The 12,528-nt window shown below is 38.8% G+C and overlaps 1 protein-coding gene across 5 annotated transcripts in view; it reads right to left on the reverse strand.

The window, feature by feature from the left end:
* Window positions 1-795: 795 nt before the first annotated feature.
* Window positions 796-12,528, reverse strand: part of LOC146488435 (uncharacterized) — a 40,036-nt gene continuing 28,303 nt past the window's right edge. For 4 of the 5 annotated variants that reach the window (XM_085117762.1, XM_085117747.1, XM_085117769.1 and 1 more), the window contains 10 exons: window positions 12,358-12,443; window positions 12,037-12,123; window positions 11,821-11,874; window positions 10,893-10,986; window positions 9,663-9,833; window positions 8,888-9,031; window positions 7,884-7,962; window positions 7,298-7,334; window positions 5,810-5,872; window positions 796-3,910 (listed from right to left, as the gene is read on the reverse strand). In XM_085117762.1, coding sequence (XP_084973888.1) covers window positions 3,791-3,910; window positions 5,810-5,872; window positions 7,298-7,334; window positions 7,884-7,962; window positions 8,888-9,031; window positions 9,663-9,833; window positions 10,893-10,986; window positions 11,821-11,874; window positions 12,037-12,123; window positions 12,358-12,443 — 935 coding nt within the window. In that variant the 3' untranslated portion in view covers window positions 796-3,790. The remainder of the gene's footprint in view (window positions 3,911-5,809; window positions 5,873-7,297; window positions 7,335-7,883; window positions 7,963-8,887; window positions 9,032-9,662; window positions 9,834-10,892; window positions 10,987-11,820; window positions 11,875-12,036; window positions 12,124-12,357; window positions 12,444-12,528) is intronic. The other variant, XM_085117754.1, reaches the window with a different exon arrangement.

Here is a 12,528-nt window from a genome sequence, read left to right on the forward strand (position 1 = left end):
ATGAAGAACGCACGCTTTTAGCCACTAATCCAACACTGTCAGGAGACAAATGGTGGGCAAACTTCGACAGCTCAAAATAGACCCTTCTCCAAAATGGCGCCAACAGATTTAAATGAGTTAACATTGAACTGAATGAAAAACTGATACCAGCATTGAAAAAAGCACCTTTACTTTAGCAACCTTGCATAGTTTCAGCATATTAGGTGTTATATCAGCTTAGGAATTGTAAGATGAAATTTGACAAATTTACAGACGTCTGTATGACTGGGGGTATACGTCATACCCTCAGTCATACAAACGTCTGTAAATACTTTAATTTTTTAACTTACATTTTCCAGCTGATATTACACCTAATATGCTGAAACTTTGCAGGGCTACTAAAGTAAAAGTGCTCTTTCCAGTGCTGGTATACTTTTTTAATTTTAACTTATTTGAATTTTCGGCCGACATTTCGGAGAAGGGTCTATTGCGCTGTGGAGAGGGCTGAGAAACACCATAAGGGCGGCGGGTGACAACTGGCGGTCGTATGCAGAGCGAAAAAAGAATGTTTTGTTTTATCAGCTGACTTGGCCACCGTGGTAACGCTCGAAACGTCCGCTTTTGTATGTACTGGCCAATTGACCTTTGTCAACTCAGCTGATTGACTGACCAAATATTCGTACTCACCCAGATAGGAAGCACCGAACTCAATTTTGTATCGCTACAAAACCATCGCACAATATAATCTCCGCATGTTTGTTACAAAATGCTATGTGGCGAGATATAATAATTCAGACAGACAAGGGGAAAGAAGTGTTAATTATTTCACTTTCTTTTATTACTTCTCGTATGCCTGTGCAATAATAAGCCCTTTATCGGAAAATTTCGCAAGTAAAACCCGATTCTCGAACCCTCAACTCTCCCCCCAAAAAAGGATACAAATTAAGAGTTCAGTTCTTTACATTAATAAAAGTTGCTTTCTTAAATCAAGAGTTATTCTGGAAGCCATGGAAAAACGCAAGTAAAAATCGAAACAAGATACAACAGTTTAGGAAGCAGGAAGCGGCTACGTCATTGTGAGGCTAAGACATTGCTGAAGTTAAGATATAACAATTACTATTAATAAGAGTTGTTTTCTTAAATTATGAGTTTTCTAAAGGCCATGGGAAAAAAAGCAAGTAAAAATGGAAACAAGATACAACAGCTTAGGAAGCGGCTACGTCATTGTGAGGCTAAGACATTGCTGAAGTTAAGATACAACAATTACTATTAATAAGAGTTGTTTTCTTAAATTATGAGTTTTCTAAAGGCCATGGGAAAAAAAAGCAAGTAAAAATGGAAACAAGATACAACAGCTTAGAAAGCGGCTACGCCATAGTGAGGCCAAGACAGTGTTGAAGCTGAGATATGATCGATATTATTACTATTAAATAACAGTCGTTTTCTTAAATTACGAGTTTTTCTCAAAGTCATGGGATAAAAAAAGAAAGTAAAGTTGAAACAAGATACAACAGCTTAGTAAGCGGCTACATCATTGTAAGGCTAAGACAGTGCTTAAGCTAAGATATGAGCGTGTAACTATTACTAGTGAAAGACAAAAGTGTGGGAGACTAGCCCCCTATCCTGAAGAAAAAAGCCAGTGGTTCATGATGACATAGATTTCAAAGGTAAGCTACCATTACCATCCTGAGGTTTGAAAAAGCCTAACCAGGTTGGGGGAACTAACACGAGCGAAAGATATAGTTATTCAAGTTGGCCACTGAGAGATGGCAAACAATCCAGTCGCGATCTGGGTTGCATGCACTGAAAGCTCAGCGACCAAACTTGGACAACCGAAAAAAAGAGAAAGATTTTGTCTCCCAACATAGCTACTGAGAGATTGCAAACACACATGTCGCGAACAGGTGCGATGCACTAAGAAGCTCAGTAACTACATTGGGAAAACCGCAACGATAGAATTAGCCGCCCAACTTGGCTACTGAGAGAAGGCGCATAAAACCAGTCGCGAACAGGCTTAAATGCACAGAAAGCTCAGTATACCAAGTCGGGGCAACTGGAAAAAGAGAAAGACTTTGTCCCCCAATCTGGCTGCGAGAGATGGCAGACAAAACCAGTCGCGATCTGGTTTGAATGCACTAAGAAGCTCGACAACCAAATTGGGGAACGGAAAAGGGAGAGACATCCAACCTGGCTGGGTGTTGATGGAAAACAAACCAAGAAACTGGTGGGAAAATGGCGAGAAGTCAAGATCAGATGGCTGAAATTGGATCGAAACGGCCGCCATGTTGGGAGAACTAACTCAAAATACTAAATCATCCAACATGGCGGGTGGTCGTACGCTCATCTGAAAGGCTCTACTTACATTTGTTTGAATTACGACACAGGCTCTTTTTTTCAGAATAGAGGACCAATTTCCAAAATACAATAGGTCTGTAGCGATGTTAGATAGAAACGGTTAGATAGAATGTTAGATAAAAACTGTGATCTAAGATTAAAACAAGATTTCATATTTGTGGGTAGCAAACGGAAGAATAAATAGATTTGTAGTTCTGCTATACTGAGGGAACGAAATGTAAAATAACAGAACCTCTTACTTAAGCTGAAGTATGCGAAGAGAAAATAAAACTGTACTTGATAAAAATGACTTCTAGAAAAGGTAGTAAAATGGAAAAAAAAATAGATTTGTAGTTCTACTTTAGTTAGGGAACAAAATGTAAAGGAACGCAACCTTTTACTTAGCTGAAGTGTACGAAAAGAAAATGAAACTATACTTGATAAAATGACTTTTAGAAAAGGTAGTAAAATGGAAAAATAAATAGTTTGAAGTTCTGCTATACTAAGGGAACAAAATGTAAAGTAACATAGCCTCTCACTTAAGCTGAAGTATGCGATGAGAAAATGAAACTGCACTTGATAAAATGACTTTTAGAATAGGTAGTAAAATGGAAGAATAAATAGGTTTATAGTTTTGCTATAACAAGGTAACAAAAATGTAAAATAATATCGGTATTTTTAAGAGCAAATAAAACTGTACTTAAGTAAAATGGCTTCCAGAATAGGAAACAAAATTTGAGGATACTTCTATAGTGTTCTGTAGCTAGTAAAGAAAGTACAACACTGTATTTATTGCAAGGTTTTCAGACTTCTTGAAAAATGGAAAATTATGTGTGACTGTAATTATGCTACAGTGTATAAAGGACAGCTAACTTTGATAGTTACTAAGGAGGAACCAGATCCAACAATCTGGTTCTTTGGAAATTTGACAAAAAAGAAACGAAGGGTTCGAGAATCTGAAATAACATTGATTCAAAAACATGGAAAAGGGCTTCAATTTTGCACAGCACTCAATCGCTACTATTCTTGGTTAATTTAATTTAAATACTCCCCCCTCATAAAATTGAATTTGACTACATTCATAAGAGTTTTGTACTAATAAGGACTCAAGATTTAAACGGTTGTCTCTTTAAAACAGACTTGGACAAAAAAGTGGATTTTTAAATACCGAGATCCACGGACAACTCGGGAAAAAAAAAGCTTCATGGCTGAAAGAAGAAAGTTTGACTTTTTGAAATTACCTTGTTGAAAATAAAATAAAAAAAGAGAGAAAGAAAGGAACAAAAAAAAAATGAGAAGCTTTATTGCAATCTGCTGCAAACTCAAGAATCAACAAATTGCCCGAAATTCAAGATTCAAGGCGCAATGGATTTTCAAGCTCACAGCGGATCTCAACAGAGCTTCAACAAAAAATATTTAAGAGACAACTGTTTAAGTCTTCAATCCTCGGGAAAATTTTCAGCTATTAAATAATTGTTCATTTTCTGATTTGACCAGGATATCTTGATCTCCTCGGCGAGGCCTGGGCCTTGGGCTGGCTGAAAGCCGATGGATCATAAAACATAGGAGCAGCGTTCTGGGGGGGAGGCTCGGGAACCTGTGGAACGATAAAATAAGAATTGTCAAAAACAAATTGACAAAGCTAGACTGTTCACAGTCCCCTATTTTTCCGTGGGATTTCCGAGACTCGCACGCTTCGAACGAACTCCCGCCATTTTGGTTTAACGGCGAAGGAAACCTGGGGAGAGTGTCTAAACTACTGAGGGGACCGGTCCCACTCGAAGTACCCTGACTAGGGCCCCCCTTGGTAGTTTAGACACTCTCCCCAGGTTGCGCTCGCCTTTGCAAACTGATGGCGGGAGTTCGACGCGTACGAGTCTCGAAAATCCCACGGAAAAAAAGGGGACTGTGAAAAGTCTATAACAAAGCGCGCTAGACTGCACAAGTAAATATCAGTCCAATATCAAAGACAAGATTGACCGTTATTGCACTGGGTGAAATCCTGTTTACGCAGGGAAGTGAAAATATGGAACTTTGAGTCGCCTTGTAACATGAACCTTAGGTATAATCGGATTGAAAAGATGAATACATAACTTGAAAGCTAAAAACTACAAAGATGAGAATACTGCTTTGGTTTTTTACTATGCGTGCTTTGCTTTTCATGACACTATGGCTTTTATTGATAGAGACAATAGTACTTTATAAGATTTACACATGCAGAATGAAAAGGTTTGGTTGCTGTATCCTTTCACAGTGGCGTTTATAAGATGATTGGTTGGGTTATAAACGAAGTGACTTTTCAACAATTTATCGTTGTCAACAGCATTTTGAAACAACTTTTAGCTGAAAAACAAAATTAGCTTTCAGGATCTAAAAACTTTTCTAAAGGGTTACAAGCAGCTTAAGATTCCTTCGCAGAATCCTTTTCAAGTAAGTGAGTGGTTAATTTATGTCACGTGACTTGAGGTGTGAGTCACGTGACAAAACGATGGCCGCCCTAATCCTCCTTCTATTTTGAGACATCATGTCACGTGACTCACACCACCTCAAGTCACGTGACATAAATTAACCTCTCACTTACTTGAAAAAGATTCCGGAAGGGAATCGTAAGCTTATAACTCTTTAAAAAAAATTTTGGATCCTGCTGATTTTGTTTTACAATCTTCAATATGACAGGATCAACAAACAATTAATCGTCTCAAACTTTTAACAGAGTTTAAGGCAAGATTAGGAACAGCTTATCGATGAATTACTTCTTGTTATTATTTAATGTAAACCTCAGTGCAAAACTACGATTACGATTGCCTTTAATTTGCTCATTTTCTTAGCTGGAGAATGTGTACACCATTCTGCCATCACTGATTTAAACAGAATACCGAACAGCATAAAATGTTTGTCCCTGAAAGTTGAATTTAACGGGAAGCACCTACAGTAGGTTTAAATTAATAGAGTGTGCTCCGAATTTGGAAGGGTTATCGTTATTCGAAGTGCGTGTACCTTAAATACGTTAAAATTGTGTGAACATGAAACACTGCGGGTTAAACCTTGTCTAATGATAAATCCAGTCTGACTCAGTTAATCTAGTCTGATCTTGCTAGTACAGTTTAAATTCATCTTAACTAGTCTAATCTAATTGATAAGATTAGTCTAATCTAGTCAATGGTTGTCTGATATAGACTATTAAATCTAGTGTAGGCCAGTCAAATCTAACTAGAATAGTCCAGGTCCCAGTCGCTCAATGAGTGGATAACTCGCTATAGAGCGGATAAATATATTAGTTGGAGCACATTTTATCTGCTGGATATCGATTTATCCGCTCTTTAAACAACCGGAGCCAGGCTGATCTAGCCAAGGCTAATCAATTCTGCTCTAGTCTAGACCAATATGAGGTCTAGTCTAAAACAGCCTAATCGAAAGACTACCAAAAACTGCCCAAGTTTGGTTTCACTGACTCTGCCTAAGCTTTCCTATAACTAGGCAGGATGCAGTGAAATACCTGTGGCATCATGTAACTACGCACTTCAGCTGAAGTGAGGGAAACTGAACTCGATCGGGAATGCTGAAATTAAAAGGTGCTGGTTTAGATCAAGAATACTAGATAGACAAACACTGTGGAAATAGTCACGTCATAAGTGTAAAAAAAAAAACACTCGGGGCAGGGGGGGAGGGGTGGCTCAAAAAATGTTTGGGTAGTAGTGTGCCACTAGGATTCGGAAACCCTTACCCTAAACCAGACCAAGTTCAGCTGCATTTTGCAACCCTATACTAGACTAAAGACCAAAAATCCCTACCCTATCCCAGACTCACTATTTTCCAGAAACTCGGTCACTTTCACAGCCCAGCCAAAACAAAATCTTCTACGTGTACAACAACGACTAAAAAACGTTTCTTAATTGTCAATTCCCATGGAAACCTAGTATAGACTAAATTCTTCAAGCAATTGATCAGTTTCCTGGAAAATAATACCCCATTCTTGACCAAAACTCTCTGATTCCTATACCCTATCCCACACTAAACTGCTTGAAAACTATACCCTTCACAGCGGCACATACCTATATAGCTTGTACACGGGAGTACCCCCTCGGGGGGGGGGGGGGGGGTCATGCAACCAAGAATACAACCAATATAATACATAGCCTACCCCTGGACATGATAATTCGAGGACTCCTTATTGGCTTTAAGCTTTAACTTTATTTTTTTTAACGAAGTTTACTTTTTACTGATAAAGATGTGGTCATTTACGGTCTCTTTACTGGTTTTACCATATTTTAACTTTTGGGTTATTTGAGATCATAATTTTAACTTAACGGAGTTTACAAGAAAAGCCCGAAACCTTAACTTTTCCAGTTTTAGAATACAGTTAGCATTTGAAACAGTTTTTACAACTATCTGCCAGCTTTGGTGTTAAATGCTCATCAAAGTGCAAGTGTGAAGGACAAAGCTACCAAAGTGTTTGGGCGATGAAGCAGCTCTCATAAGGTCTCACGTGATTGCCTTGCAACTCTTCTAGAAAACAACAGAACAATACCGGCCCCCAACCCTCAACAGCAGCTGCTACACGATAGACCCTTCTCCAAAATGGCGGCCGAAAATTCAAATACCGGTAAGTTAAAATTAAAAACGTATACCAGCACTAGAAAGAGCACTTTTACTTTAGTAACCCTGCAAAGTTTCAGCATATCAGGTGTAATATCAGCTGAGAAAATGCAAGTTGAAAAATGAAAAATTTACAGACGTTTGTGTGACTGGGCGTATGACGTATACCCCCGGTCATACAAACGTCTGTAAATTTGTCAAATTTAATCTTACATTTCCTAAGCTGATACAACACCTAATATTCTGAAACTTTGCAACGTTACTAAAGTAAACGTGCTCTTTCCAGTGCTAGTATCAGTTTTTCATTCAGTTCAATTTGAACTCATTCAAATCTGTTGCCGCCATTTTGGAGAAGGGTCTATTATAACAATTAGACTGAAGTATTTACCTGAGACTGTTGGTCGCCACCATCCTCGTCATCGTTTCTGAAAAAGGAAAAAAAAGAACCAGATAGGTTCATTTACTAAAGGTACATTTATGTTGCTTTACATCCACGCACACACTTGCGACAAAGGTTTTACATTTCAATATTGACTGTTTAGGATTTATACTGAAGGAAAGGCACTGTCACACAAGTGCCACAGGACACCCAAAATACTGGGGCTATACCCAACTCTTCACGATGAGACATGCAAGAGTATTACTTCCCTACCCACCCCACTCCCAAGCCACAATGATTGAGTGCTGTTCCATCCACCAAGAGTTAATTCCAGTCTTTGTCATAATTCCTAACAGTTTGCCAGCACCCATACAAACAAATCAGATTTCTATTATTGATAAACATTGATAAATTATTTTATAATAGGTGCTCATTCAAGGCTGCTGCCTAACAGGGGAGCCCAGAAGCCTAAATTTTTTGCAGGAACACTTAACACTTCACATGTTGGGCTCCTAACTTCTTGGCTTTTGGCCTTGTGGGCTCCTTGACATTCTTCTTAGGCAACAGCCTTGTCACATTCACAAATAACACTCACCGGGATGATGGGCGCGACCCGGGATTACCCACAACAGGTTCAGCAGTGTTTAATGCATCAGATGACTCATCAGAAGTCACTATAAAAAATGTAAAGACAAATAATTTTAAGGTTTGAGATAGAACCCACTTCAAACCCACCCCATAAGACAACACTTATCCAATATCACTGAAAAAATGGCTAAATCTTTTTGAGAATCAAGCGAACGATGTTTCTTTACACGTTGAAGTCTCTGGTTAATAACCAGATTGACTTATCTTTACTTTTAGGCTTTCTGCATTGATGTATGGTTATGAGGTAACACCCTTGGTTCCGTTTAGTTGCCTCTTCCCTGGTAACAGAATAGGGCCAAAAAACCCTTGGTTAACAGTACATGTTCCTTAGCAAATGGTGTCCATCGTATTTAACCAAAACAAAAACCAAATGAAACAATTTACAGTGTGACAAGCCTTACCGTGTTCACCCAACAAACTTTTTTAAGAGTTAGCCAATCAGGACATGTGAATTTGATTAACGGTCACGCCTCCTTGCAAAGTCCAACAGGCAAGTGACATCACAACGAATTAATGAAAACATGTCATTTTGTATTTTATGGCTAACTTGTAAAACAAAGTTTGTTGGGTGGCCACGGTAAAGCGCATCACACTGTAAAAGTTAAATACAAAATATGATGACAACAACAGCAAACAGGATGCAACAACGGGAAAGACTCATACAAATCAACATAGGCCCTTGACAGTATGCCCTAAGCTTCCATTGATACGATTCAGACTTATAACCCTTCAAGCCCTAACAGTGATCAGCATCAAATTTCTCCTTGTAATATCAATGCTTATTCAACTCCCAAGGTCATGAAAATTACGAATATGATCACCCAAGGTGAATTTCTTGATATTTTAATAACTTATCTCCAGTACTTTTATAAGAAAAGTATGGGCACAAGATAAGAGAATTTGTTAAATGTGTAGCAAAAGCATTTCAATAGACTAAAACCAACGGCTTACCTGGGACTGGCGCAGGAATGAATAAATTGGCAGGATTGAACTCAGCAGTGGGGCCAGGGAAACTTGGTAGAAGGCTGCTTGGAAGCATGGCAGGGCCATTAGAGCTCTGTCCAGATGGATTAAGAACATCTACATACTTCTTAGCTTAAAACAGAATCACAGGAAAGAATGGTAAAACATAAAGTGTAATATTTCTTAGCTAAAAGGAGGGAAAATGAATCATGGGCGTAGAGTTCTGGGGCCAGATTCACAAAGACCTGCTGAGTTAACATGTATCTTAAAGATTCTTTCTTAACAAAAGTATTCTGTTGCACTAACAATATTGATAAGAAACAAAATTATTTTCGGTTTTTCTCAATTTTCTTCAAAACAGTAGGCCTCTCATCGCTCCCAGCCGCGATGGGCGTTTCGGGGCCGGGAGCGATGCGAGGCGGCTGTATTCGCAGGCTAAATTACCAGCCGCTGTTCGGGAAATAATCCCACACTCACCCCCCCCCCCCCCCCCAGGAGAAAAGCCGGACCCAAGGGAATGGTGGAGATCAAGCCTATGAAAACAGCTACTTGGCCAAGAACTATTCATAGACCTTCTTGGCTACAGACAGGCAAGACGGAAATTGATACCGACTTGAAAAAGTCGGTTTGACGTTTTGTCAAGCTCTTCCCTTGTGTTCTTGATATGTTCTTAATAAAAGTGGTAATAACATATTGCTGCTCATTATTCACAGCTTGAGTCTGAGAGTGTAAAAACAGTTGGCAGTGACTGAAAAAAACTCACCTAGCCTTCTCCCACCATACGCCTTTCGGGAGAATTTGGAAACTGTGGGAGGAGAGGGCATCCCGGCAGAGATGCCGCCAGGAGTTGGCTGCTGAGGCATGCCAGGGGCAGGAAAAGAAGGAGGACTGAAAGGTGTTGAAATAGGTCCACCTGTACCTCGAGTTGTAGCACCTACAGTAAAACACGAGCATAGGATAAATGAATTGAAGGGGTGTGTAGAATAAGGCCCTAACTGTCTCCTGATCTAAGGTCAAATTCTCCTTTTGTTTCACCTTACGAGATAACTTGTCTAAGCAAATCACTAAATAGCTGACCTTTATACTACACTTGTAACAAAAAATGACGTCATATTCTTCTTTTATATAGTTCTTGTAAGTCATTCCCTTAGTTCTTTTTATTTTACATTTCTTCATTTTCTGTTCCTCACCTGTTATTAATTTCAAAACAATATTACGTAAAATGGACGCCAACTTAAATCGGATGGTTAACTTGGCCTCCATTCTCAATCGCTTCTTCAAAATTATTCAAAGCACTTCACCAGATTTTACTTCACAAATTAGAATGTAACTAATAATTTTTCTAATTAGCCATGAGGAAATAAAGGTTGTTGTTGTTTGTTATTCACAAGTGAATACAAGTCAAATTGGTAGGAGAGTCTTGCAATTTATCAGATGTCACTTAGGTTTTTTTTTTTTTTAAGGCATTCCTTCAATTATTGATGAGTTTGAGAAACAATGATTTGTCTCCTACCTAGAGTCTAAAATAAATAGAAATGAACTCTGCTTCTCATGGTGCCGATGAAGTTACTATGAAGTCATGAGCAATATTCCCCAGAATAGGATGGCATCCTTAAGTTGGTTATGCCCTTAATTTTCATTGATAACTTACATAAAAAAATCACCAAGTAAACCTTTTTTTTGTTACAATTACTTGGAACGAATTACATGTAGGTTTGATAGAAATGTATCCACTGGATCTGGTTATTTAACTTGGGAAAACACAAAATTTCTGGAATTTTACAGAACACAAAGTTTCTAACAGAGATAGGTTAAGAGTTGATTATGAGGGTAAAGTGACACTTAAAGCCACTACAGACCTACAACTTTATTTAGCCTAACTTCAACCCTTGGCCAACAATGCAACTGAGAGTATTTCCGCTCTCTGGACAGTGTACTAGTCCATTACAGGGTTACCTGATATTAAGAGTAATATTTTGAGTTGAACACCAACCTGCAGTGGCAGCATTACCAAGTGGCATCATAGGGGGTCGCCCTGCACCAAGCTGCATATCAGTGGGAGGAGGGGGTGGTGGAGCCGCCTTATCCTGGTAAACAAGAATTTGGTTAGAATGAGAATGGTGTATTATTATTCAGTGAGTAACACAGGCAAACTCGCAAAAAGGAAATCTGATTGTTCCTATCAGGAGTCGAACCTAAGACCCTCCGATTACTAGTTCGGATGCTCTACCACTGAGCTACAGGAACTCGTGGGAGCCGGCTAGGGGCATTAAACTTGGTTCATGGGACAATGTTGAACAGCGTTAAATCAAAACAAAGTTTTCTTCAACTATCATTTGTTTGGTTTTGTGATCGCTGGGCTTCAAAATTTGTGAAAGATGTTTATAACAACTGAAGGAAATTCGACTTAACCCTTTAAGCCCTAACAGTGATCAGCATTAAATTTCTCCTTGTAATATCAATGTTTATTCAATGTCTGAGGTCATGAGAATTAAGAATATGGTCACCAAAGTGAATTTTTTTGATATTTTAATAACTTCACCCCAATACTTTCATAAGAAAAGTATGGGAACAAGATAGGAGAATTTGTTCTTTGATATAAGGGGTTAAAGTGTTAACCTACAGCTTCAGCTTCAGCTGAGCTATGTTTAGAGACCAGCAGTCATGCGAGTTTCAATAAAGGTTATCTGATTGTCTGTTGGTCTGTTTGATTGCCTCTCTGCCTAAGGTCTACCTGCCAGTCAGACAGACAGTCATACAGCCTGTCAGTTTGCCTGGCTGTTGGCCTGTTTTTTTTCCCTGTCTGTATGCCTGTTTGGGTCTGTCAGCCTGCTTTTGTGTACTATCTAAGTCTGTTGGTCAGTCAGTCTGTCTGGCTGTCTATATCTAGTGTATCTATCAGCAACAGCAAGAAAACAAACCTGCTCATCCTCATCAGTGTTGACCCATCTTTTGAGCTCCTCGTCCCAGTAAATCTGACATAGGATTGTTAAGATTGCATTATTATTAGCAGCAACAAAACAGTAACATCTTTTGATCTCACAGGACAGAAAAGATTTCACAATTTAAATTTTGAACTGCATGACTGGTTAAACAATGTGCAACCAGTGCAATGCATGTGACATTTTTTCTCTTACCGTTTTCTTCTTGTCATCTGGGAGGATCATTTCGTTTGGACCTCGGGGCATCATCTTTGAGAGAAGTCCAGAGAACCAGCCACCAATCTGAAAAGATCATGGCAGAACAAGACATACTTAGCCAAGGAAAAGAACAGATTAAGTAACTCAGACTAAGGTAAACATCTAACATTAAATGGGGAAAACAGTGAAAATATCTTTGTTATGGATTACTTCCAACATAACAGCTACCAATTCTGTGGAGGATTTAATAGAAACCAACTTAAACAATCTGCTGCACAGGGAAATCGTATGTACAGAAGACAAGTTTACAAGGCTAACCGGACTGCTGCGTTTAGCTTCCTTTTTCTTCTTGTCAGGAGATTTTGATTTTGGCTTTTCCTCTTCCTTCTTTGGAGGTTCAGGTTCTACAGCAAAAACAAGTCAGTGTTAACTTAACTCTGATCTCAGAACTTTACAAGTAACAAGCAGAACTACTCAGGCTATGTCATC

The sequence above is a fragment of the Pavona decussata genome, unplaced genomic scaffold (genome assembly GCF_977016875.1).
Source record: "Pavona decussata unplaced genomic scaffold, jaPavDecu1.1 SCAFFOLD_9, whole genome shotgun sequence".
Classification (NCBI taxonomy): domain Eukaryota; kingdom Metazoa; phylum Cnidaria; class Anthozoa; order Scleractinia; family Agariciidae; genus Pavona; species Pavona decussata.